The 27,475-nt window shown below is 43.7% G+C and overlaps 1 protein-coding gene and 3 non-coding genes across 5 annotated transcripts; all 4 read right to left on the bottom strand.

Moving 5' to 3' along the window:
* Positions 1-1,389: 1,389 nt before the first annotated feature.
* On the bottom strand, positions 1,390-4,656 carry LOC128850263 (60S ribosomal protein L17). Of its 2 annotated transcripts, none has more exons than XM_054053270.1 (6): positions 4,602-4,656; positions 4,487-4,527; positions 3,218-3,352; positions 2,821-2,919; positions 2,034-2,225; positions 1,390-1,437 (listed from the first exon to the last, which is right to left on the bottom strand). In XM_054053270.1, the coding sequence occupies exons 1-6, from the start codon at positions 4,654-4,656 to the stop codon at positions 1,390-1,392; spliced, it is 570 nt and encodes a 189-aa protein (XP_053909245.1). The 2 variants fall into 2 exon arrangements, with proteins under 2 accessions (XP_053909245.1, XP_053909246.1); XM_054053271.1 differs by having other exon boundaries at positions 4,617-4,656.
* LOC128850315 (small nucleolar RNA SNORD58) lies at positions 1,883-1,950 on the bottom strand. The gene has a single exon (XR_008447613.1). It is a non-coding gene; the product is annotated as a small nucleolar RNA SNORD58 (small nucleolar RNA).
* Positions 2,411-2,478, bottom strand: LOC128850314 (small nucleolar RNA SNORD58). Its single transcript, XR_008447612.1, has one exon. It is a non-coding gene; the product is annotated as a small nucleolar RNA SNORD58 (small nucleolar RNA).
* A 113-nt stretch (positions 4,657-4,769) lies between the features above and the next one.
* Positions 4,770-4,838, bottom strand: LOC128850313 (small nucleolar RNA SNORD58). The gene has a single exon (XR_008447611.1). It is a non-coding gene; the product is annotated as a small nucleolar RNA SNORD58 (small nucleolar RNA).
* Between the last annotated feature and the right edge of the window lie 22,637 nt (positions 4,839-27,475).

The following is a 27,475-nucleotide window of genomic DNA, read 5'->3' as shown; positions in this document are numbered from 1 at the left end:
CCTTTGTGCTTCTCCTCTCTAGGCTGCTGACATTCGAATTCTCATATGAACAAGCAAAACAAAAGCTTTCCAGGATCCTTCCATGGAGAATGAAGAGGCAAATATGCACACTGCAGCTAGGATCAGAGTTTCACTTTTTTTTTTTAAGCTATCCTAAACATTTTTAGCCCCAGCCCCCCCCCCCCTTCCTAGACACTAAATTTTCAGCAAGATGTTGTGGATTCATCTGTTAGCTGAAGAAGCCCAGGCTGCCCTTCTGAGGTAACAGCAAGCAGCATCAAGATTCCAGACCAAAAAATAAGTAATTCCTCTGCCAGATGCAGAAAGAAGGCAGTAGAAATATAGCACCAGCCCAAACATATTGAGATATTGTTCATGAGCTTCTTCTCCGATTTGGTGATGCTCTGTTGCCTGGTTAGCAGGCCATTCGTTTTTAGGAGGAAAAAAAAAAAAAACAACCCACAAAAAAAGGCAAATAGTCAAATTATAGTAGTAAGCTTATTTCTTTGTGATACAAGCTTCTGTTTCTGCAAGCAGCCATGCCTGATGCTGCAGATATTAGCGTGTTTAGTCTCTGTTCCCCCGTGTAGCTCGGTCGTTGCTCAGCTGCTGTTACAGATCGGAAAAACGGCTCTGCGGACAAAAGGGTTAGGGTTGTTTTTATAAAGGGTGACCTAGCCTAGAAGGAATAATTTATGTAGCTCCACGCAAACACGCACCGAAACCAGAGCCCCACGCCTCTTCATGAGCCGTTCCCGGTTCAAGCCGCCGCTCCTGCCGCAGAGAAGGAAGCAAGCGGCAGAGTGGGGCTAGCCTGATGACGTCTCCAGCCGGGCACGGAGGAGCGGCAGGCCGCAAAGGAACTCTAAGAGTGCAGTCCCAGCCCCGCACTCACCTCGGTCGACAGCGACCCGACGCAGCTACTAGCCACCGCACCGGAAACGGCTTCCGACTGACGCGCACCGCCGCCGATTCGCCGCCAATGGTAGAAGGCAGTGTGACAAGTGGCCCACGTCCCGCCCTCGCGGCCGAAGCTGAGTCAGGGCCTGGGACGGTCGGACGGACGGACCCAACTACGCCGGGTCCGGGGGCGCAGAACTACTGCTGGCTTCTTTCCAGGCAAGGAAAACCACACCCGTCGTGTTCAAGTGATCTTGTTTTGTATATGAATAGTACTGGTATTAAGTGACCAACGTCCCCACTGGCAAAGGGGATGGCTTTCCAATGGCATTACTGGCTGCTGCGGCAAGTGGGTGTCACTAGGCAACACACAGATGGCTCTGAAAGTGGAGCAGAGCACTGGACACCACTTACAGCAGAAGCTTCAGACAAGCAGAGAAGCACACACAATAAATCTTAACTTCATAAGCTTTATTTATGTACATCCATTCACTCCCGAGCCATTAGCTTTTGCTTCTTCAGCTTCTTTTGGGATATCTGAAAAACAGAATACAGACATGAGAAAACAGCAATAGTTTTACACCTCCTCAAAACATCTTACAAAGAAGTTTACAGTCATCCTTTGAAAGAAATACCAAGAACTGTTAGAAATTTCTTTGCCCATTTACAAAACATTCCACTAATCCCCAAATCCACTAATACCCAATCAGAAAATGTCCTTCCAGTTACTGCACTGGTAACAGGCTGTCAACTCAACTGAAATTATACTGAAACATGGGTCATCCAGTTAAGATATGCTAAGTACACCATAAGTCTTTCAACAGGGTCTGTGAGGAGCCCCTCCAGTCCTGGGAGCCCTGGGTCCACGTTCACAGGCAGGGACAGGGAATGCTGTCACCACTCCAGGGGAGGGATGGGATGGACAAACCATCCATGCAGTGTCAGCCCCTGAGAAGTACCATTCTCAGATCTCAGCACTGTGTTTACAGAAAAAACTTTATTTTCATAGGTGTTGGTTCCAAAGGTGTCCCAAGATAGTCATCACAGCAACCTCCCTGCCTAAAAAACCAGTATTAACGCTCAGATATCTTGACAACAACATTAAAGAGGAGTAAGGATACAACATGTGGTACCTTTTTCTTTTGAGCGACTTCTTCTTCTGGCTTGGGAACGATCTGCTCCTTCTCAGTGAGGATCATCTCAATGTGGCAGGGGGAACTCATGTAGGGGTTGATCCGCCCATGCGCTCTGTAGGTGCGCCGGCGCATTTTGGGAGCCTTGTTGACCTGGATGTGCTCAATGACCAGAGAATCCACATCAAGACCCTGGGAGGGGGGAAAAGGTTAAATTTGTGACTTGTTTTACTCTTCAAATAAATAATCTCCACAGCAGAAACATGAATAACCACCACCACCACCCCGCACACATCACTCCTGGCAAATAAAATAGCTGAAGTCAAAAAAACACTGACGGCTCTTCCACATGTCACAAGGAATTTAAAAGGATGCTGATGGCTCAGAGAGGGTATTATTATTTCATGGTTATTCTAAAGGTGTCCTAAGACAGTGCTTACTGCCATCAAAGTTACCAAATTAAGTACCGAGTATATTATGAAGGTACAAATTGACCAAGAGCCCACAGATTTTGCTTTGCTCTGTAGGTTTCAAGAAGTCTAAACCACCCTTACTCTAAACAGTTGATAACCATGCACAGCACACGCTAGCTATCTGTGAAAAATTATTTCAATTTGAAAAATTCACGCAGCCTAATCAAACAGTGCACCAAAGCCTCTATACAATTCAGTTCCACCTACAAAGCAGGGCCTTATCCCACCCTCCACATTAGAATCTCTGAGTCCAGGAGCACCAACACACAACACAACATGAATGCTTCACATTTAATAACGATGACACGGCCTACCTTGAGCTCAGCATTGCTCTCTGCATTTTTGAGCATGTGCAGCAAGAACTCGGCACTTTTCTTAGGCCAGCGTCCCTGCGTCCAGCCCCATTGCTTGGCCTGGAAGAAGAGAGTTCCATTTTTATCCTGGTACAACACAACTTGCCCTTAACACACCATTACCTTGCCATTACATCCCTTTTTATTAAGGCTGCATACGAAAGTAATTACATTTGATCAATTACTTGACACTGCACGTAGATGCAATGATTGCTGTATTGGAATTAAGAATAACTCTTCTCCCTCTTATCATCATCTATGACAGACTGTTCCCCACACCATCTCAACATCATCTTTTCTCTCTCCTTTACCCAGCCCAAGCCAAAGCACCCTTCCCAGCCTCCATCACAGATCTCACCTGGGCACACCTGCCAACTCCTCCATTGTAGCGACGGAAGGGAACACATTGCTTCTTCAGGGTGACATCCTTCAGGTACTTGGTGGCCTTGCGGATGTGCATGCCTTTGATGGCCTGGGCAGTCTCACGGGTGTTCTAGCAACACAAAGCACAGGGAAGTCCCTCTTAACAGATCTATGCAAGTTACAATGGTATAAAAAGCACTCCTCTCTTCTTCCTGGACCCTATTCTTTTTGCTACAAACTCAGTTTAAAAGAAGCCCTCACACAAAAAAAATAAAATTAAAGAACAAAGAATACTTAATAATAGTTTTTTCTACTATCTATCTTTCTAACCTTCGCTATGACTTTCATTACTAAATTTGTGGCTCTGGCACATCTTTATTGTTTTTATGTAATGGCTAGATCTTTCCAACTAGCAAAATTAAAATTTCAGTATTTATACTTTCCATAGCTTCTCTTTGGCCAATAACTGAAAAAAGCAGGAGCCTGAAGGATAAATCCTACTGAAATGTCAACTATAGCATCTCAGAAGAAGCAATGACAAAACGAGCTACAGACAGCGTAATTCTCTCTAAGGAGATAAAGAGATTATAAAGGGGAGAGAAGAAAAGGCTCAGAAAGAAAAATCAAGGATAAAAGTATCAGTACTTAAGAGAGCATACTAAATGTGAAAGTCAGAGAGTAACTACAGTGCTACCTGATCACAATAAAAGAGCAAACCAAAATAAGTGAAATCTCTTTTCACCTGCACCAAGCAGAAAAGCATCGGCTCAGCTTTAGTTTTGTGGTTAACTCAAACGTGTCCCAAATTCTCTGCACACCTAAGCTTTTTCCAGAGGAACTTGTGTTCTCATGCCAAACACCCCAAGGCTCCCCTGCCATGCTTCCTGACCAGCCCCATGGTCAGATGAACTCCATGTTCTCTCCAAACAACCAAAAAGGCAGAGTAAGACAAATGAAACAAATCTCTCATCTAACACATTCCTCCTGCTAAATCCACAGCAACATGTTTTCCTACTGTGTTTTATTCTTTATGTTAGACATGAAGCTCTTTAGGACACAGTACCTCAGTTTCTGTGGATAAAAAAATATTACAAGCAGCTAAAACAAACACAGGCTGTAACCTACACTACCACTCTGAAGTAACTACATAAGGAGACAGAACAGTAAAAGTCACTTCGTTAAAAAAACCCCCAAAACCGGAAACCAACAAAACAGCCCAAAACACAGATGAATTTGCATTCCCTGCTATGCACACCCTGCGTACCTTGAAATGCACCCGCAGGTTGGATCCCCGGGACTTGCATGCTGCAGAGAAAAAAAGACCAACTTTTGGAATTAAAACCTCAATAGCTTCAGTGAAATCCTACGCAATCATCCACGGAAAAACAACTTACATTTCGTAGGGTTCTCTGGATCCAGAGAGTAGCGCACCATTTTGGGGGCTCAACTGCAAAAAAAAAGTATTCTTACAAAAAACGTATTAAGCTTCTGATGCAGATATGCGGAAGCAGGACTGTTTACCTTACTGCTGACAGCGAACTGAAGGAGCTGCTCAGAAGTTACGCTTTCTTTTCACAATTAAATCCAAAGGTGTCCTAAGAAAGTCGTCACCGCAGCCACGGCCTCTCCCGAGGCCTGCTCCCAACCTCAACCCTGAGCTACCCCATCTCCATCCCCTACCAGTCCTTCCCCGCGCCAGCCCCACAGATACCGAGGGCGCCCGTCGAGACGGACCGAGCCATCACCTCCTCATTGCTACCCGGGGGAGGATGGAAACAGATTAGGACAACTCCGTGGCCGCCACGGCCACCTTACCTCAGGGCGGCGGCGGGGAAGAGGAAGAGCGGGGCATGCCGGGAGAGCTGCCCGCTCTCGCGAAAGCCGGGGCGGGACTTCTGCCAGGGGCCGTAGCGAAGGTACCGCACTAATCGTGGGGCGAAGGGTGCTGCGATACATCCCCGCGAGTGAGCCGGAGATGTGGAAATAAATCGTGTTTGTACACCAGCCAGCGCCCTCCTGTCTGTGTGCGGGCGTGTGGGACCTGTGGCAGGGCTCCCCACTGCCCGAGGCCTACTCCCGCAAAACAGCAGCAGGCCCACCACCCTGAGGGAGCTTCCTCGGGGTGCTGTGCAGGGAAGACCCCTGTTTCAGTTAGGAAAGACTGACACTGGAGCCAAGACACAATTTTATTACCTGCCATCTGAAGGCCAGTGTTGTTTGCAGACCAGCCATCAGTTGAGCCTAGACCAAGGAGCAAGGCTGAGGGCTACAGCTAGATGCCAGTTGAGGATGAGGGGAGAGGGGAGCCCATCGCTGTACAGAGGGATCCCAGGGGTGAGACCAGAGATTCCTGTGTATCCATTGCAACTGGTACTTATTGCACCATTATAAAAAAAAATAAAATCAAAGGCTTACTTAATTTTTTCTTAAGCTGCATTTGCAACTAGAACTGCTTGGGAAGTTTGACAAAGCAGCAGTTCAATAAAACTGAAACCTTTCCTGAAAGTGATACCCAGTTACAGCAAAAGGCTCTTCAAGAACAGTTTGACAGAGTGACACCTTCCTGAGTGGCCAGCAGTTTGTTGTCAGGCACCTCCCTGGCATGAGAGAGCCTGGATTCAATTGCACATTTGGAAATAAGCAGAGCAAAGCAAGAATTTACTGCCCATGTAAATGCTCTAAGCAGGAGGCTATTTGTGGATCTCATGTTTAGCACTAAAAAACCCCAAAGCTTTGAAGCTAGGATTTCAGCCAGATGGGAAGAGGAAAATATTTGAACTGTCATAAATAATCACATGGCTGGAAACTGTAGAGCTCTAATTTTGACTGCAGCTCTCCATTCACCTGCCTTAAAAGGTGCCTTTTACTTTGCTTTCAAGAAGCAGCTTTCTGCAAAGTCTCCAAGTTAAGCATTGATTTCAAAGCAGGAAAACCTGTTGGGATGCAGGTAAATACTATTTCTTCTTTTTACATACAAGGTTCCTGTGAAAAAATGAGTTAGCAGCCTGCACTCACAAGAGCACACACTAGCTTTTGGTCGTGGATGTTTTTTTGAGATACTCAAAATCCATTTTCACCAATTAGCCATCATCGTCCATGGGATTAGAAGCTGCTCAAAACCTCAGTCCACACAGCCATCTCAGAACAGTGGTAATACGAAGGAGGATCAGCACCGCCAAAATAGATGCAATGGCCTTTCTAAGCCAAGAATTACTACAGAAAAATAAACAGACAAGAAAAAGCATCCCCTCTGGGATCTCATGATTTCAAGGAAACAATAAATATGTAAAAAGAGATCTCAGTGATGACTTTCAACACTTTCTTAGTGTTTCAGTTCTTCTTCCTGTGGAACAAGAACAGTAATATTTCCAAGAGTGCGAAGTTTCCAGATGTATTAAATTTAAACTAGCAAAAGCTAAGGTCCTCAAGCACTTCCATGGCCTTCCCCACCATCCTGTGGGAATATCCTTTCATAATGCACATGAATGCACTTCTCCTTTGTCATTTCTGTCCTCCCTTCCGCACCCGACTCCATGTGCTGCCAGTGGAGGAAAGCAGTGTTTCCATGGGAAGCACCTTTACACGCAGCCTCTTCTTAGCAGCAGAGCACAGAAGCAACAAGACATTCAGAGAAAGCTGGAAGAGAGATGCGAAACGTACGTAGTTGACACATGGTGGGAATTATCACATGGTCATTGTGTTCATCAATTGAATCCAAAACAAACAGGGCACGTTTTGTGTTACTTATGTTTTCTGTTTCCCCAATATGTGGGACTGTTTATGATCAGCTGCTGTGGGCTTGCAGTGATGGAAGTGTAGAGGTAGGAGCTTCTGCAGATGGTGTCAGGAAATGAGAAGCACGTTTTCATCTTTGTTGGGAGGTAAACAACTGCTCTCAGAGGCAGCCTAGTACATATCTAGTGCTGAGATCAGGGCTGAGGTAGCTGAACCCTTGTTGAGATTTACCCAGCTTATTTCTTCAGTGCACCAGCTGCCTTGGATATTTAGCTTATGTGAGCCGATTAAAAAAGAGTTGTCAGGTCCTAAGAAATTTAAGCACATAAGTCCAAAATCATGTTCCTGAAAACTGTGTAGGAGGCAGCTGCCTCCTAATCCTACTGGAATCTCAACTCCATAGGATTTTACCTTAAACTCCCCTGGTGCCATCCCTCTTAGCTCCCCTGTCCATACCACCCAGCCCTGGTGATTGTGCTGTGCATGCCCAGGAAGACCTCACTCTCTCAGCAGGCATTGAAAGCAAAGATCCAACTGTGCTCCAACTGGAACCATTCCTCTGCTTTTGGCTGCTTAGTGCCAAAAGGAGAGCTCACTTCCAGATGTAGGATGCCCCCCACTCACCTTCTAGCAACTCTGCGGGAGTTCAACCACTGCCACAGCAGATGTGACAGAAGCAGACCTGTGCCTCTCCTCAGCCAGCTGATTCAGAGGCTAGGCATTCCTTTTAGCCCCTACTCTATCACAGCTCGAGTGGACAGGCTGGAGAGTTGAGTGGAGAGGAACCTAATGAAGTTTAACAAAGGCAAGTGCAGAGTCCTGCACCTTGGGAGGAATAACCCCATGCACCAATACAGGTTAGGGGTTGACCTGCTGGAAAGCAGCTCTGCAGGGAAGGACCTGGGGGTCCTGGTGGACAACAAGCTAAGCATGAGCCAGCAATGTGCCCTCATGGCCAAGAAGGCCAATGGTATCCTGGGGTGCATTAAAAGTGTGGCTAGCAGGTCGAGGGAGGTTCTCCTCCCCCTCTACTCTGCCCTAGTGAGGCCCCATCTGGAGTACTGTGTCCAGTTCTGGACTCCCCAGATCAAGAAAAACAAAGAACTACTGGAGAAAGTCCAGCAGAGCACCACAAAGATTATTAGGGGACTGGAGCATCTTGCAAGAAAAGGCTGAGAGACTTGGGTCTGTTTAGCCTGGAGAAGAGAAGACTGAGAGGGGATTTTATTAATGCTTATAAATATCTAAGGGGTAGGTGTCAAGAGGATGGAGCCAGACAGGACAAGGGGCAATGGGCACAAACTGGAACACAGGAAGTTCCACCTGAACATGAGGAAAATCTTTTTACTGTGAGGGTGATGGAGCACTGGAACAGGCTGCCCAGGGAGGTGGTGGAGTCTCCTTCTCTGGAGATATTCAAAACCTGCCTGGATACATTCCTGTGTAACCTGCTCTAGGTGAACCTGCTTTAGTAGGTGGAGTGGAATGGATGATCTCCAGACATCCCTTCCAACCCCAACTATTCAGTGAGTGCCTGAGTGTCGGCTCAGACACACATCTGCCTCTGCCACCCTGCTTGGGGGCAGTAATTTCTAACAGAGGAGCAGGTGGAGCAACAGGAGGGTCCATCCTAAAATCCCCGTGACAGATCCATTTGGACTGTTTGGCCAAGCTTAACTCTGGCTTGCTATAACACACCACTTGCCTGCTGTGCTACAGGAGGGGGATTTGACCTGTTCTTTGCACGTGAACAGAAGCCAATTCCTCAAATGTTTTTGTAGATTTCTTGGCATTTATCTTCCAGACACAGTTTTTTTGAGTCTAAGGGTCATGTGGGGATATTAACTGTCATTCACAAAATGGCATACAAACGGGTTGCTTGTCCTAATGGTTAAGCAGAAAATCTTGAAGACAAAGTCGCACAATATTAATTTTAAATTTAAACCAACTTGAATGCTGGAAACACTGAAGCTTTCCAGCCTTCAGACAGCTGCTGCACCTTCTCTCCCTGAACTCCTCTTTCCTGACCAGCCTACAGATCCTGCACTCCTCCTCACAGATGTGTGGCTCCTTCAGAGGCATAGCTTGCTCCCTGTTTGCCTTTTTCTCCTACGGTCAGCAAGGCAGCAGCATTTGGACACATGGTAGGCAAGCTCTCCAGCTAAGCCACTCACCACAAACATGTCCTAAAATCTACTAACCTAGGCAGTGAGTCCCAGGAGCAAGATCTGTGGGCTTGGAAAAGGATGAAATGCATCTCCAGAACGTGGACTGACCATTGTCAGCAGGACAACACAGTACAGAATCATAGGAGTTGCTCTGCATCAGTAACTCTGTCTTGGTCACTTGAAGAGCTCGATTATGTTATATACTCCTCTCTGTGATTTTTAAGTAGAGATGCTTTCATAGGGGGCTAAAAGTTCCTTACTTAATCTCACACACACACACACACACACACACATTTATGTGTATATATCTGTATATATGTGTACATATATAAATCATAAGTGTATAATCTAAAACGTGAACAACTAGAATGCTTTTGATTCCCTGTGAGTCCTCCTAAAACACGGGCAATTCTTTACAAGAAGAGGTTAGCTACACAGTCTGTTTATTTCTGTCGTGTATATACTGTACCCAGTCCAGGGGTGAGAAAACAGCCAAGGGAGCTCAGCATCACGACAGCCGAATATCTGTCCTAGCCATCACCACTGCTGAAGCATGACACAGCAGGCACAGCACCTTCCCCATGCTGCTGGTGAACAGCCAGCCCAAAGCATAGTCACAACAAAAACCCCACAGCAATAGGTAATGTTGTCTTAATACTCAACATTTTTCGCATATTGTCCTAGAGCTATGGGTTCATCCATCCCCTGCATGCCCAGATAGGAGGTAATCTCCACTAAAATAAACCTCCCATGAGATTAAATAGCCTCATAGCTGAAGTTTTTGTTTATTCAGTGTTTTTCTTGCCAGCAAACCATTTACGCAGGTTGTGCAGGTCTGTGACTCATTCATGGCTTGAATTGCTAGAAATGGACTAGCTAATCACATTGATGACTAAGGTCGTAAATAAAGACATCATGTAAGTGCCTGATCATAAATACTATTTTGGATAAATTAAGCCCTGGGCTTACATTTGCTCTAACCTCTCTGGCCCATAAATGATAAGTACTGCTTTAAATGTGCTTTTAGTTAATTAAACAAAAAATATCCCTGGAATCAGGGGTGTTACTCACAATTTGTATCCACAATTTAGACACAAATTAAAATATATGGAATTCTGTTTAAACATAATAGAAAAACTTTTTTTTAACTGTGAGGATGGTTGAACACTGGAACAGGTGGCCCAGGGAGGTTGTGGAGTCTCCATCCTTGGAAGTATTAAAAAACCAACTGGACAATATCCTGGACAACTAGCTCTGGCTGGCCCTACTTTGAGCTGCAGGGAGGTTGCTCTAGATAATCTCTACTGGCCCCTTCCAACCTCAAATCTCCTTGATCTGTGAATCCTGTCAACATTTCTAAAGCTGGTTGTACCCTGTACTATGAAACATAGCCTGGAACTCCATCCATTTGTCACATTACATCTCCTAACTAAAATGGTTCAAAGAAGTCTCCTCCTCTCCTCTGTTATTATCTGCTCTGTCTTTCTGTGGCTGCTTAGTTGAAGAACACCTCTGGATCAGCTGATAAACCACAATCAAACATGTTCTTCTCTTCCAGGGGCTTCTGCACCTCCTCATCCCTGTTGACAGACACAGCACAGAGGGACCTGGGGCAGGACTAGTCCTTGAAAGGAAGACTGGTCTTTGTCACCTCTGCAGCCCTCTCTGTTCTGAACCAAGGCAGAGATCTGCTCAGACCCTGGGAAACAAAGTTGGGTGATGACTATTAACATAATATATGCAAATACTTCAGACAGAAGACAGGGTTCTGTCCATGGAAGCCATGAACATCTATTCCCTTCTTCCAAACCTCTGTTAATGCCTGTAGCAATCCTTCCAGTACCTTTGCTTATCATCCCAGCGTGTGGCATTTGTGTTCATTTCTTCCTATTTGTATTGTCAGAGATTTTCCCCAAGTTTCTGCTCTCTCCTGCTCTGATGATTGCAGCGTCTTCCTCTCCACAAGATGCAGACTTCCCCACTTTGATCCCAAATGTCACCTCTAAGGTCATTCCTCCCTCCCAGTGAGGAGAACCATTATACATTCTGAGGGCCTGAAAGGGTCAAAAGCAGAATGATGAAGCCAGAGGCCTTGAGAGCAGTGTTCTGTAGGGCCTGGAAGGGTCAATAACAGAACACTGTGCTGAGATCAAAAGCCGCTCCTCCTGGAAGGGAGGATGCGGACACAGAGGTTCTTGGCAGTATGATGGGTTTCTCCCCATTCCAGGGCCCAAGCTAAATGTATACACTCCAGGAACACCTGCAGATTTAGTTAAGGATGTTATGTGAACTCTGGCCAGACACGTAGACCCTTGTTTGTAGAACTTATAGAGCCTGCTTTCTCACGACAAGAATAGTAATAAAGTATGTAAATAGTGCATACAAGTACGATGTTATCTCAACCAGAAGCATGTAATCATTATTCGAAGAGGAACCAGAAGAGTATAAAAACTCCGTTTGGAGAATAAAATGTTGCTACTTGCCACCAGAGCGGTAGTCCGTCTGTCGATTTAGGCGTCCCTGTGAGCTGGTCTCCGTCATCCCAGCTTGCTCCTTCCCTCCCTCTTCCAATCATCCAGCTATCTTCACCTCTTTGCTATTGTAACGCCTCTTTCAAAGCTTTCTCTATCTCTCCACGCTTACTAATCTCCTCTAGCTCCTCTCTCTGCTCTGCATGGTCTTTTCCAGTGTGCATGGCCCAGTCACATGCCAGTGCTTTGGAAGATCATACGATGGGTAGGGACCACCAGGCAAGACTGTAGTAGACATCTGCTGAACACAGAGCCCCACTAGATACAGAATCAAAGAATCAGAATGGTTTGGATCGGAAGGGTCCTCAAAGATCATCTAATTCCACCTCCCCTTCCATGGGCAGGGACACCTCCCACTAGACCAGGTTATTCAAAGCCCCATCCAACCTGGCCTTGAACACTTCCAGGGATGGGACACATCTCCAGCTCCCACCCCATCCCACAGCCATCAGCCACCCCGTGACTCAGGTGATGGATCTGCAGCGTGTGGGGACAAAATGCCAACTGCACAGGCACGAGACAGGGCACACAGGCAAGGAAGGAGCATTATGCGTGCGGGGAGTTAGTTAGTGGGATCCTGCACCCATATCCTAGACCAGGCAGGTCTGCTGCCACTGCTCCCCTGTTCTGCCTGCCTGACAGGTCTCTGCTTTCACCTCCTACACCCTGCTCTGCTTAGAAAATATCACACTTGCTCTGCAAAGTGTATAACTGATGCATACAGAAAAGGCCTCTTGTTTTTCCTGTGCCCTGACCTTAGTCTGTCTGCCTTTCTGTCCTTGGACTGGGAGTTCCTGGGATGAATATCGGCAACTTCCGTACATCACAGGCAGGAACACGAGTATAAAGTACTAAGAAATACCCCAAGCTTTTCTTAATTCATTACAGAGCCAATGACTCTTCCTTGTGGGGGTCCACAGCGGGCTGGGGACCCCTGCTTACTGCACCCGGAAGGAGATCATGGGACAGGAAGTGGGCAGACAATATAGGACCGTGCACGAAAGTAGTACCATCCATTCACAGATTGTTTATGTATAAGCTAATCCAATCATGCGGAGACGCGTGTGTTAATAAATGGTATAAGAGGCGCGTGTAAGATCAAGCGCCGCCGGTCAGCCATGTAACTTCAATAAAGAAACTTGCTTCCATATCACCGTGTCGTGTCTCAACAGCGACATCTGGTGACCCCGACGTGATATAGCGAGCGATTTTCTGAGAGTTTTAATTTTGGGGTTCCCCGAGGTGGCACAGCCACTAAAAAAGAGTTTTCGGCAAGAATAGCCAAGAGAGCGGTGAGATAAGCTGCTAAAAGAGTTTTCGGCGAGAGTAGCCAAGAGGAGCGGCAAAAGAAGCTGCTTAATTCCGGATCCGGGACTTTTAAGAAGACACCGAGTGCAGGTGAGCTGCTGGGGAAAAAGATGGGAGCCTAACAAAAGAGGAGGAAATGATTATAAGCATGTGGAAGCAAATACTAGAAAGGAAGGGGGTAAAGCTAGAGGAATTAATGTTGCAAAAGATGCTTTTATGGAGCAAGAGACAGGGTTCTACTACAGATATAATAACATCATTTACTGTTTCGAATTGGAAACAAATAGGGAACAGGCTGTTTGGTAGCGCTTCACACAGAGACAAAGAGTCAGTACCCTTGTTAACCACATGGTGCCTTTTGTTTGATACTTTGAAAGACTATAAAAAACAGAGGGATCGGGCAGAACAAGATCTTTCACCCCTTGCCTCCTGAGCCGAGCCTCCATCTGCTGAGGATCTGTTAACGGAGCAAGAGGAATTTTCTATATTAACTGCCGACCCAGACTCTGCATCTCTATCTGAGGTTCAACACCTAAATTCAAGAAATCCAGTAATGCACCCAAAGAATAAACCATCTCGGTTAGTGCGAAAAAGTTTTCTTGTTGATGAGTCAGACGATGAAACAGACTCGGCCTGTCCGATATATAAACAAAGCCGATGGCGGGTTAACCCCGTAATGCTGTCGGCCCCTCCACTGCCCCCTGAAGAGCGAGGGGCACCCGAAGCGTACAATCCACTGGTACGCCCGCCTTTGCCAGATGAGCCAGATGATTGGGACCATCCCGTGGCGGAAGGGGGGGGGGGGGGGGGGGGGCGGGCACTGAGGCGGCTGCTTCAAAAAACAGAAAGATCGAGGCTAATGCCTAGCCAACCTCTGGGGGTTCCTCCGGTAAACCTCAAACCCCTCAGGCGTGGGATTCACCCTCGGCACAGGTTACTGTGTGACTGTATGATCCATGTGTATTTTGGCAAAAGGTAAAACAACGGGCTATGCGAGAAGGTGACCAAAAAATGGCTGCTCTCGCTGCTGCTATGGCAGCCATGGGAACACCTGACAAAGGATGTTGTAAATGTAACCAGACTGGACATCTCAAAACTGCCTGTTCAAATAGACAAAAAACAGAAGAATGGCACTGCTAGATCAGCGATCACATCAGCTGTTAGCAGATGTCTCAGGTGTGGGAAAGCTGGACACTTTGCTAAGCCATGCCAGTCCAAATATCACATAAATGGAGAGTTGCTACAGCTGAGAAATGGGGGGGGGGGGGGGGGGGGCGCGCCCAGACACAAATACCCATGCCCATGAAGAACGCTTGGTCTCCTGCAATGCGGCCCCAGGCCTTTGCGACCTCTTATCAGGAAAAAACAGTGGAGCAGCAAGGATGGATGTATCCACCGCCCACACAGTAACTATTAATACACAGGGAGTACACAAGGTCCCTCTGAAAGCGTGGGGGCCCATCAGTTATGGACTCAGTGCCTTACTTATTGGACGCTCCAGTGCTATCTTGCAAAACATTCTAGTTCATGTGGGAGTAATTGATGAGGATTTTACAGCACAGGTTTGTGCAATGGTTTCTGCTATCACCCCCCCGTTACAATACAGGAGGGAACTCGCATTGGGCAATTGGTGCCTTTTAAAAGCAGTGTTCTTAAAACAGAACAAGTCATCCATGGAGATGGGGGATTTGTATCCACTGGACCACCTCAAATTTGTTGGTCACAACCTCCCTCAGACACAAGGCCACAAATGAAATGTATCCTTGTTATGAACACTGCTTTTCCACATTCCATTCAAATATCTGGACTGCTTGACACAGGGGGTGATGTCACTATCATTGCTCGAAGGGACTGGCCTGATTCCTGCCCGTGGTACCTGCAACTTCAGGAGTAATGGGCCTAGGAGGTATGGCTACTAGTCTCATAGCAGCAAAACCTGTAATTATTACGAACCCTGAAGGGCAAAATGCCACTGTACAACCTTATATTACTCCAGCCACCTTAAACCTCTGGGGAAGAGATTGTTTGGGACAATGGGGAGTCTGTATCACAACAGATTTTCCATAGGGGTCACTATCCTGCAGGGCACTAAAAAGCCCACTTTAAGGTTGTGATGGCTCACAGATAAGCCAGTGTGGGTGGATCAGTGGCCCCTTAACAAAGAGAAACTCACAGCCCTGCACACATTAGTGGTAGAACAGTTAGCTGCAGGCCGTATTGAAGAGTCACACAGTCCTTGGAACACACCGGTTTTTGTAATCAAAAAGAAATCAGGAAAATGGTGATTATTACATGACCTGCGAAAAATGGATGAAGTGCTTGCAACCATGGGGGCACTACAGCTGGGGCTACCTTCCCCAAAAATGATTCTAATGCAATGGGACATATTGGTTGTGGACTTAAAAGATTGTTTCTTTACAATTCCTTTAGATGAAAATGATGTTGAAAAATTTGCTTTTAGAGTTCCTTCGACTAATCATGCAGAATCCACAAAAACATATCATTGGAAGGTTTTACCCCAAGGGATGATAAACTCACCTACCATTTGTCAATGGTTTGTAGCCCAGGCACTGAGTGTTGTGCGGCAGAAATATCCTGAATGCTATTGCTATCATTATATGGATGACATCTTATTGGCTGCTGCAATGTCAGAACAATTAGGAGAATTGCAAAGGGTCACTAGACAAATGTTGGAATGTTATGGCCTGGTCATTGCCCCTGAAAAGGTACAACGTGTTCAACCGTGGTTGTATTTGGGCATGAAAGTGCTGGCCAAAACAGTCCAACCTCAGGCAATTGAGATAGTAACTGAAATCAAGACTTTAAATGATGTTCAAAAAATAGTTGGAATTATAAATTGGCTGAGACCCTATTTGGGCCTTATGTCATCACAAATACAACCCCTAGTTGATCTGTTAAAAGGGGACACAGATATTGCAGCACCCAGGATTCTAAATAAGGAAGCCAGAAATGTTCTGACACTTGTAGAGCAAGCCATTCAGGAAAAGCATGTCTGGCGCATTGACCTGACTGTAATTGTGCAGGCATTGGTCTTTGTGGAAGGCACAATGCCCTATGCTGTGCTCGTGCAGTGGGATCAGGGGTGGGAAGACCCCCTCCATATATTGGAGTGGATCTTCTTACCATTTCGAACAAAAAAGGCTGCTCCAGGATTATATGAGCTGTTAGCTCAACTCATTATAAAAATTCAAACACAATGTGTGGAACTATTGGCATGAGATCCGGAATGTATTGTTATTCTTCTACAAGTTCAATATTTTGAATGGTGTCTTGCCAATAGTTCTGCACTTCAAGCAGCACTACTTAATTTTACAGGCCAGATATCATATCATTTTCCTTCCCATCCACTTTGTAAACTGGGAACTCAAATCTCTATCACACAGAAATTGTTAAGCCAAACAGCACCTGTTGATGGGCCCACAGTTTTCACAGATGGGTCTGGGAAAACAGGAAAAGCTGCTGTTACATGGTTTGATGGACAAAATTGGCAACATTTAATTGAGCATCAACAAGGCTCCCCACAAGTGGTGGAATTACGAGCAGTCACATTGGCATTTCAACAGTTCCCACAAGCCATAAATGTGGTAACCGCTTATATAACATAACATATATATATAACATAACATATCTATATATAACATAACATATATATATAACATAACATATATATATAACATAACTGCTTATGTTGCAGGCCTAGTGCAGAGATTGGATAAAACAGTTCTTGGACAAGTGACAAACCACCTGTTGTTTGGAATTATGAAGCTCCTGTGGGAAACAATAAAAAAACGCAGCCTATCCTATTATATTGTACACATAAAAAGCCATACTGACTTACCTGAGTTTATAGCAGAAGGAAATGCCCGGGCTGACCAATTAGTATCTGTGGTAGCATTAGGACCAGTACCAAACATTATGCAACAAGCAATTGCTTCTCATCAATTTTTTTCACCAGGGTCACAGAGCACTCAAGAGACAGTTTCAACTTTCTACTACTGAAGCTTGATCTATCATTGCCTCATGTCCCGATTGTCAAGGCCAACATTTTCCAACAGTAAAGCTGGGGACCCCTGCTTACTGCACCCGGAAGGAGATCATGGGATGGGAAGGGGGCAGACAATATAGGACCGTGCACGAAAGTAGTACCATCCATTCACAGATTGTTTATGTATAAGCTAATCCAATCATGCGGAGACACGTGTGTTAATAAAGGGTGTAAGAGGCGCGTGTAAGATCTAGCGCGTGCTGGCCAGCCATGTAACTTCAATAAAGAAACTTGCTTCCACATCACCGTGTCGTGTCTCAACAGCGACACTTCCTAATAAGATCCACACACTCAACAAACACAGTAAATGGGAGAAGTTAAGCAATTAGTAATGAATGGCCAGAGGATGAAGCAGAGCCCGGTGGGGGACCAGCATCCTCAGGAACATCTCATTCCCTTCCATCTTCATACTGCATGTGATACCAAAAATGTCAGCAAATAAAAACTCTCTAAGACTTTTAGAAAAGCAAGGAAAGCAAACATCCTTTATCAGGCTGGGCAACATGTGGGAGTGATCTCCATCAATCATGTGCAACGAGACAAAAGCTGGTTACAGAATATTTCCCACTTACATGCATATGTATAAATTTTCCCAGAAATCTTATGCATATTCTATTAATTTCTATTACTTTCCAAGGTATAATTTTAACGTTATGAAACTTTGCAGTAGTCAAAACTCTTGCTAATTTGGAGCTGGCTCCAGTTCTCTGCTTGACCTTGGCTTTAAGATAGAAAATACTGCAAACAGAGGTGACCACAGAAGAAGAGACATCTGTTCAGCACAGATCATACTTCACACAAGGCATTATCATCTTCAAGAAACAATGTCTGGAAAGTACCGTTTTAAGGAAAACATGCTATCAGAGAAAGAAAGCATGCTATCAGAGAGACATTCTGTCTAACTTTCAAAAACCACAACTGCTTAGATGAAACTTAAATGTACTTTAGCTTAAATCAAAATATTCCACTTAGAAATATTCCACATATTGTGTCAAATCCCTTGTTTTCTTTTTGGACCTTTGATTCTCATCTAAAGGTCCACACCACCCTTCTTCCCACAGGATAGCAAGCAAGGCAGAGTAACACCAATGTAGATTATCTATGTCTATTTTAGAAATGTGATCCCTTTTCGAAACTATGCATTCTACACAACTCAATACTGAGAAGACGATCCCTATTATGACAGTGATTAACACTAAAGTTTGTGACAAGGAAGCCAGCCACTTGGTCAGTGATATTCCACGTATATGGTTTAAAATTTATTCAGCCAATTGTTTTCTGCATCCTCTCCAAGATCTTGAGCTTGTCAGGCAACAGCCTGAATTTGTTCTATCTGCTTATTAAGATCTTCAGCCTATGAACAGCTGCAAGTGTTGATCCAGGCTTCTCATAAGGATGTTGTTATTACATCTGCCCCTGCTAAAGTTACGTGTGATTTTCTGTATGCAGTTCCAGGACAGCTTAGGGTAATCAAATTTATCTTTCTTTCCCCATCTAAAGCACCAATTCAAAATATATCTCCAATCTCCTTGTAACTTTTATCCCAAGTTCCAGAGCCTTTTCTCAAGATATTATTCTGGTACTTCAGTCACATCACTGCTGCAGTTGGTAACATGCAGGGTCATTAATCCAGCAGCAACTCGTGTCTCACTGTACCCTGCAACCCAGTCTAAGAAATGGTGGTCTAATGGGGTGGACTCCATTGGGCAAGGGGTGTTAGCACAATGCCCAAAACAGTCCTGTTACTTCATGGCCTCCAGAGTGTTGCACACTGCAGTGTGCCTCTCCCTCTTTGTCTGCACCATTTTTCGCTATCTAAATAAAAGCTCACATTAGTCTGTTTTAGTGCTTTGGTAACATCATCCAATTTTTGAAGAGCTGTAAAATTTAATGGAATAATTCCCCAGGGTATGGGGTCTGAGGTGGAATGTGGCATGGGGAGGCAGGCTGTCATGCTAGAGAGTCTATTCATTTTACCAAAACATTTCATCAATTCCAATATGCTGTTGTTCCCATTCACCCTTTTTACCCACAGTTAACATTGTAATAACAGTCATTTGAAACATAGTCCCAAAATTCATCATGTTTGAATTCTTTGAATTCTCATCTTTAGTGGGTTCCCTGAGTCCCATTATTTTCTACTCAGGCTTCAATATCCACTCAGCTGCTGTGTGGTGAGCAGCTGGGGATCGTTGTTCTGTAATCCATAAAGCAAGAACCTTCTTAATCCATGAATGGTGATCCAGCATCCTTTTCCAGCTAGCTTCACGGCTGTGAATGTAGTTAAAATTACCTGATATAGTCCTTTCCACTTAGGAGTTAATGGTTCCAAGTCCCAGGACTTGATATACAACCAGTCTCCAGGCTGGAATGTATGTGCTGGCATATCAGGCTCTAAGTATTTGTTAACAGTCACAAATTTCTGCAGTTCCTGGAGAGTCTTTCATAAAGATGTCAAATAGTTATTAATGTCCAAATTCTCTTTAACAGTGATATATCCTGGGACATATGGCATCTGATAAGACCTCCTATACAATATCTCATACGGGCTAAGGCCTCCTCATCAAGGTAGAATTCGAATTCTTAGCAATGCTAAAGGTAGATTTTTTACCCAGGTCATAGAGGTTTCCTGACATATTTTACTCAACTTCCATTTCAAAGTATAATTCATTCTCTCCATTTTCAACCTAGACTGAGACCTATAAGGCGTATGCAAATCCCAGGATATTCCCAGAACTCTGCTTAGTCATTTGATTACTTCTACCACAAAATGAGGACCTCTGTCTGAAGAAATTCCTAAAGGCACCCCAAACCTTGAAATAAATTCTTTAAGGAAAATTTTACTACTTCTCTTGCCTTATTGGTGCAAGCAGGGAAAGCCTCTGGCCAGTTTGAAAATGTATCTACTAAAACTAGAATATATCTGTATCTTTTTTCAGGATAAGTCAGTAAAATCTATTTGCCAATAATTTCTAGGGGACTTTCCTTGTTTCTTTGGCATACCGCACATTTTCCGTAACTAAATGAACAATTTCCATCATAGTCCTTCCTATAACTACTTTCTTCAAAAAAAGGAGGTATTACCACCTGTCCAGTGTGTGTGACAAACTACTCACAATTTTGTTCTTTTGCCTGCAATCCCTTAATCAATCTAAGGTGCTTATTATTCTATCTAGGAGCTGTTTCTGGCAATTTCATCTCTTTCTCTGGCACAAAAGCTGTGATGCCTGTTTCTGCAGCCTCTTTAGCAGCTTTATCAGCCAATTGATTTCCCAGTCCAATATTAGATGGCTCCAATTGATGTGCCTTACAACACATAACAGCCACTTCTGTAGGTTCCTGAATACTGGCTAGTAATTTTGAATTTGTTCTGTATGCTTGATTCCAGTCCCTTGTGCTGTTTAAAGCCCCCTCTCTTTCCACAGGGCTCCATGGGCATGCACAATGAGTCTGTCCATATATTGACTCTCTTGTCTTGACTCAAATCCAAGGCCCTGGTTAGGGCCACTCATTTGGCTTTCTGAGCAGAGATTGTTGATGGCAAACCACGAGCTTCCACTATGGAGCTTATGATGGTAACTGCATACCCCGACAACCTTTTTCCTCCTTTCACAAAACTGCCCTGTCCGTAAATAATTCCCAATCTGGATTCTCAAGTGGTTGATCTTCAAGGTCTGGGTGGCTGGAGTATACTTTAGCCGTCTGCTGCAAACGATCATACTCAAGAGTCTCTTCCACGTGGTCAGTAGAGAGAAACACTACCAGGTTAACAACTGAGGTGGTCCTAAGGAAGACAGCATCTCACTCTAAAAATACCACCTGGTACTTTAACATTCGATTAGGGGACAGCCAAAGTCCTCTTTTTGTTCCGGAACAGTGTTGACCATGTGTGGTACATATACTGTCATCTTCTGACCCCCTGTAAATCTGCAAGCTTCCCGGATCAATATTACTGTGGCAGCAACTGCTTTCAGGCAGCCCAGCCATCCCTGGATGACATTATCCAGTTGTTCTGGGAGACAGGCCACTGCACGTCCCTGCTCTACCAGAAATTGTGATAGCACTCCCAGGGCTGTCCTGCATCTCTCATCAAAATATTTTGATAAGTCTGAAAGCCCGAGTGCTGGTGCTTTCATTAAGGACTATTTAAAATATTTGTAGGCTGCCCTGCTGTTATCAGTCCAATCCAGGTGCTCAGGGGTAGATGTCTTCAATACCTCATACAAAGGTTTTACTAACAGTCCACAATTTGAAATCCAACACTATCCCGCCATTGCGTCAATGAAGGAGACGCAGACATCACAAATTTCCTTAAGCATATTCTTTTTAATCAGCATGACATACAGGAGTCAAATTAAGAAAGTACTACTACTGTTTCTCTTAGTACTTAGTACCAGCTTCTCTCATTCAGGCAGATCTTTATACAGTTCTTTGATTTTCCGACCTTCAGACAAACAGGATATGTTTGGTTTTGTCTATTCCACACTCTCTTGACTGTTTTCAGCCATATCTCCAATTTACTTATTCCCAGGCGTTTTTTCCCAGCCTGTCCTTATCACACATTCAAGATAAATCATCCTGCGTGTCGAGCTTGGAACACCTGGTGTTTTTAATAATGTTTATTGTAATATACTTGGTACCAGCTTCATGCTTTCTCTTAGTCCCAATTAAACTTCCATATATTTGGCGTTGCTCCCACATCTCCCCTTTTTTTGTTTTAGAAGATCAGATTCACAACAAGGGTAGCAAGGACCTTGAGTTCTGTTCTTTTGAGATCTTGTTCCATTTCCCAGACAATTCTCAGCACTGCAAATATAAAAAAACACAGTTGCAACCGAGACTAACAAATGTCCAGATTCGTAAATTTAATCTGATTTACAGGATTATTTTTATAGCACTGCTAATTGTCCTTGCAAGGCTCATCTTTTATCATCTTTCCAAAGTCTTTGAGGCTGGTAACATCTCTGCAATATTCAGTGGGTGCTTTTCAACACTCAGGCATTGTGTTCTCGTCTCTTTTCTTCAAAGACACTGTCTTTGGCTTTCTTTGTCTTTGCCTCCTCTGCTTAAGGAGGTTTAAATCATACAAAATCAGTTTCTTCACATACCATTTGGGGACAAGAGGTTCAAAGACAGGTTACTTATGCTAACTCTTGCTCTTTTTTATTGTGAACCACAGGCTGCTTGGCCTGCCCTCCCATCCTGGATGACCTTCTTATAACAGAGAAGGACATCCCTCACATCAAGGTCCGGTATGGCATGTGTCTCCACCGCTTAATGCCTACTGGGTTGCAGCCAGCAACGGAGCTAAAAGTTCTTCTTGGTGACAAACACAGAGGCCAACCCAGTCTTGCCCTTGACTATGGTAGGAGGCACTTGGCCAGTCCCAGTCTTTTCACCTGGTTGTCAATGCAGCATTTCATCTGCCTCATCCTGTAACAAATCACTGCCATGGCAAAGCACAAGCAGTCTAACACCAGCAGAAGAACTATCACAGGGTGCAGAAACACATTGAAGATGCCAGTGGCTGTGGGGGACCAACTAAGGAAACTTTCCCACCAATGGTGTTCTCCCACTCTCTTAATTCATTCCATTACCCATTTTATAACTTTTCCATCATAATGTACAGTTATTAAGATCTTTTTAGCTTCTGCCTTAGCATTTTAACATTCTTACTGTACTGTTGTTGATGATGATAGCTAAGTATGCCAGAAAGGTGTTTGCTGGGATAGGTGATACACCTGCAGCTACCACCTTGGTACTTGCACATTGTCATAGTTGTTTCAGTTTTCCCCAGGTGATAGAATCATCTTGTGTTGTTCTCTTTTGTTTCTGTGGTCTTTTGTCTTCATTCAGGTTCAACTTCTCCATGTGAGGCATCTGATTCTGGGTCACTTTTTTCCAGCTCATGGTAGGGCTTAATATATAGTGCCAGAAAACATCGAGGTCCTGAGGGAAGAAGAACACAAGCCCACTCTCTCCCCCGTGTTATTAGTTCAGCAGGTCCATTCCAATGATTGTTTGCCATAGGATCCCTGTACATAACAGTTGGACGATGTGACAATTTCTCAAAAATAGAAAAATGCCTTTCTACAGTGGTCATATTTATACCAGAAACCAAATTGGCATTTAAAAAATTGAGGGTATTGTTTTGCAGAATCAAACTCTGTAACCCAAAATGAGTTATAAAGCAGGTATGTTTATTTCCAGCGCTGGGGTGCAAGGGAGTTCTCCTAGCTTGCACACCGTATAGTTTAACAAACAGCTACTTATAGCGTAAAGACATGCATAGGTATAAGCGCCTACTACATATTCATAACCTTTCCCCGCTTCATATTATAATTAGATCTGGAAAGTTGGCTCCAATCTTGCGCCTGCTTAGTGCCTCCTGATGGTCGTTGGCTGGGGTCTTAGGGATGAAGTAGGAGGTCTTCCTCGGGATGAATATATTTCTTTTTGAACTATGCGCAGACTCAGTCTCCTCTGGCTGTTTTCAAACTCCTGAACCAAATGCAGCCAGCTTTCTGCATTCCAGTGCCCACTTATCAGTAAACTGCTGCTAGCTGACTCCTTCATTATCAACTTCCAAGGTCTTCAAGGTGAACAACGCCAAGCTCTAACGAACACTCCCAGCCCCCCTTGCCTGCTTTCACACATCAGTATAGATAGCATTGTCTAATTGTTCCTGGGGGGACATGTTCCTCCTTTTTTGTTTTAATAACATATTTTTCAAAGCTGAATGGCTACGCTCAATGATGGCTTGACAAGTAGGGTTGTGGGATAACATGTTCAATACCCCATTGGCCATGGGGATTAACTCCTTCATGTTTAGGTAATGGAGTCACACGCTGGCACTCGGGACATGCCTGAATTATGTCTTTTGCTTGGGAAAGAGTAATTTTAAATTGTTTGCTTAGACCCGCAGCATTTTGGTGAAAAAAGGAATGTGAGGCTCTTGCACAGTCAAGGGTTAAACCAGATGCTGTGAAGGAATCTGCAGCTGCATTACCTTCAGCAAGCGGACCAGGCAGAGTGGTATGTGAGCAAATGTAAGTAATAAACAAAGGAAATAGTCCCTTTTCTAACTTGGTCTTAAGATTAAGGAACATTAGAAAAATCTGTTTATGATCTGTCTCCTTAAGAAAGGCAAAAGGTATTGGTTTTACAGCATTTACTACATATTCTGAGTCACTAAGGATATTTAGAGGTGGTTCTTAGAAAATGTCTAGGGCATGTAATACTGCACCTAATTCAACTAATTGAGTTGATCCTTCAATTTGTAACACAGAGTTGTGCCATTTATCATTTTCACGCCAAACTACTGCTGCCTTTCCTGTTTTTCCAGAGGCATCAACAAATACTGGGCTGCAACAACTGGTGTCAGTGAAATAATCGATTTCTGTTTAATAGCCAAATTGTGTGCATTTTGGAGTAATTTACAAGGATGTAAAGTAAAATGAATTTCACCTATGAAATCAGCCATAGCGATTTGCAATGGTAGAGAATTTTGAAAGAGAAAGGTATGTTCCTGTGCCTGTAAAGGCAGATAAAGGATTTCAGGATCATAGCCTGTTAATATCTGAATATGATGATGACCTTTAAAAATTAACAATATAGCTAGTTCCAAGGATGCGGTTATACTTTTGTTAAGAGTGTTTGGTAAAACTAGCCATACTAAGTAAAAAACTTGCTTATTATCTGTTGATAATTGACCTACCAGCCCAATCGACTGATGCTCAGTTCCAAGGATAAAAAGACATACAGGTAATTCTGATCGAATTCTGTCTGCTTGAAGCTCAGATAATTTTTGTGCTACAGAATCCAATTCTTTCTTTGCTTCCGGCAACAAGCAGCGTTTTAAGGTCAAATCACTATCCCCTTTTAAGGAGGCAAATAAATGAGTTAGTTCATGATTAGAAATACCCAATACAGGGCATATCACATTAATGGTTCCTAATAATTTCTGTAAACCATTCAAGGTATTTATTTGTTTTGTAATATGCAACACTTGAGGTTTAAGATGTCTGATAAGATCCACCCCAAATACTTCCACAGAAGCATAGTTTGTACCTTTTCATCAGCAATTTGCAGACCATAATATTTTAATTCATCCAGCATATGCTGCAGAGTGTTTTTCAGGTACAGTTCATTTTTTGCGCAGATAAGAACGTCATCCGTATAATGATATATTATACTGGATGAAAAACATTGTCTTGTAAATTGCAGAGCAGCTGTGACCACAGTCTGACAAATAGTCGGGCTGTTCATCATGCCCTGCGGTAATATTGTCCAGTGATATCTTCTCATGGGTTTGGAATTATTTACAGCAGATACTGAAAAAGCAAAATACTTGCAGTCATCTGGATGTAGGGGGATTTTAAAGAAACTATCTTTTAGACCTATTATAAAAAGATACCCATCGTCAGGTAACATAGTTGGATTTGGTAGTCCGGGCTGTAAGGCACCCATTGGCTGCATTACTGCATTTATAGCTCTTAAATCATGCAGTAATCTCCATTTCCCAGACTTTTTAGGAATGACAAATATGGGAGTATTCCATGGACTATTAGATGGAACAATATGTCCAGCTTGTAAATGTTCTGCTACTAACTGTTGCAATTGAACAAGTTTTTCCCCTTTAAGAGGCCAGTGGTCAACTCAAACAGATTTGTCTGTTAACGAAGAGAGATTGAGCAGGGGCTTTAGATCAGTGACCTTTAAGGTTAAATTTGTTTCTGTAGTACATTCCATTGCTTTAGTAAGTCTCTTCCCCATAAATTTATCAATGTTGGCATTACATATGGTTGAATCCATGCTCATGAATATTCTGGTCCTGTCACTGGTAATAGTTTGATTCTTCATAGGAATTTGTATCCCACCTATGCCTGTGACAGTAGTGAAAGTTACATCAAGAGGCCACTGAGGAGGCCATTCAGTTTGAGAAATTATAGAAACATCAGCTCCAGTATCCAACAATCCTGTAAATATCTTTCCCTGAATGTTAATTGTAAGTGTAAGTTGTTTTGCTGTGACTTGCTGAGCCCAAGATACCTGGGCAGAATTAGTACTGTCAAATCGTCCCTGCTCTTGAATCTGAGGGGAACTTTGGGAAACAGAAGAGGGTAACAAAATAATTTATGCAACCTTCTGATTTATTGGTATGCAGCACGGGATTTGAAAGGCAGCTAGCATTGTCTGAATCTGACCTATATAGTATGAGTCAATTATTCTTGGTAATACATATAAAGTTTATTTTGAAATACTCAAACACCCTACAATCAGTCCTACGTATCCCGTCGGCTTGAAATTTATGTGGTTGTAAAAGAATTACTTCTGAGACAGTTGCCAGATCCAATCCGGCACTGCCTGTTGTAATGGCTGAAAGATCAGAGATTAAGCATCTATCAGAGGTGGGGCATGGGTATATTGTACAGGAGCATTCAATACACTGTTGGTTTGAGGGACACCGGGCTGCACACCCCTCTTCCCGTTTCCCGAGAGAGGTTGCCCATTTTTGTCAAATTTAGATTTGCATCAATTAGCCTAATGATATCCTTTCTGACATCAGAGACACATCTGTTTAGTTTTTCTGTGTAGGTTTTTTATTTTTAGGTATCTGCCACTTGTGAGGACAGTCTCTGTTTATGTGTCCTTGTGTTCCACAATTAAAATATTTAATAGTGTCCTGATTAATTTGCAATTTAGCTAATGCAGCAGCGAGAACTGACACTCTGTGAGTGTCGGTTCCAACATTTTGACACACTTCAATATATATTCTCTGAAGTCAGTCGCCTTTCCTTTCAGTGGTTTTAGTGCTGTTTGACAGTCAGTGTTTGCGTTTTCAAAAGCTAATTGAAATAACAAGGTTTTAGTGGCTTCAGGGTTATTTACTTGCCTTGTAGTTGCTCCTTGCAATCTGTCTATAAAGGTCATATAGGGCTCCTGAGAACATTGTCTTATTGTTGCAGAAGATCCTGTAGATTGTTGAGAGTCAGGCACTCATTTCCATGCAGCTACAGTAATATGTGAGACTTGTTCAAAAACTCACCTATCAAGGGCTATTTGTGCTTGTATAGTTATATATTGTCCTGTGCCTGTTAGCATATCCTGATGAATTGGTATTCCTGCAGTCAAATTGTCCATCACTTGCTCTGTTACTACATCATTATATTCTAACTGCCAAACTGCATATTGCGCTGAGGATAATACTGTTTTCATTAATATTTTCCAATCCCATGGTGTCATTATATATGCCATAGCTACTGCCTCTATTATTCCTACAGTGAATGCTTTTTGTACTCCATTGTCCATAACAGATTTTTTTAAGCTCTTTGAAAAATTGTTAGGACAAAGTTTCATAAACTGGAGGCTGGTTTGGATCATGTATTACAGAGAAGGCAAAACTAAAATCACCCCATTTCATAGCTTCTTCTTTCCACTTTTGC

The sequence above is a fragment of the Cuculus canorus genome, chromosome W, assembly GCF_017976375.1.
Source record: "Cuculus canorus isolate bCucCan1 chromosome W, bCucCan1.pri, whole genome shotgun sequence".
NCBI classification, from domain to species: domain Eukaryota; kingdom Metazoa; phylum Chordata; class Aves; order Cuculiformes; family Cuculidae; genus Cuculus; species Cuculus canorus.
This window is presented reverse-complemented; position numbering and strand designations above follow the sequence as displayed.

What these genes read in the sequence shown, in the direction of transcription:
- LOC128850263 (XM_054053270.1), bottom strand. Translation starts at nt 4,656, where the DNA reads ATGGTGCGCTACTCTCTGGATCCAGAGAACCCTACGAAATGTAAGTTG. An exon ending in GAAATGTAAGTTGTTTTTCC is followed by an intron (nt 4,528 to 4,601) that starts GTGGATGATTGC and finishes TTTTCTCTGCAG; the next exon opens with CATGCAAGTCCCGGGGATCC. An exon ending in AAGTCGCTCAAAAGAAAAAG is followed by an intron (nt 1,438 to 2,033) that starts GTACCACATGTT and finishes TCTGTTTTTCAG; the next exon opens with ATATCCCAAAAGAAGCTGAA.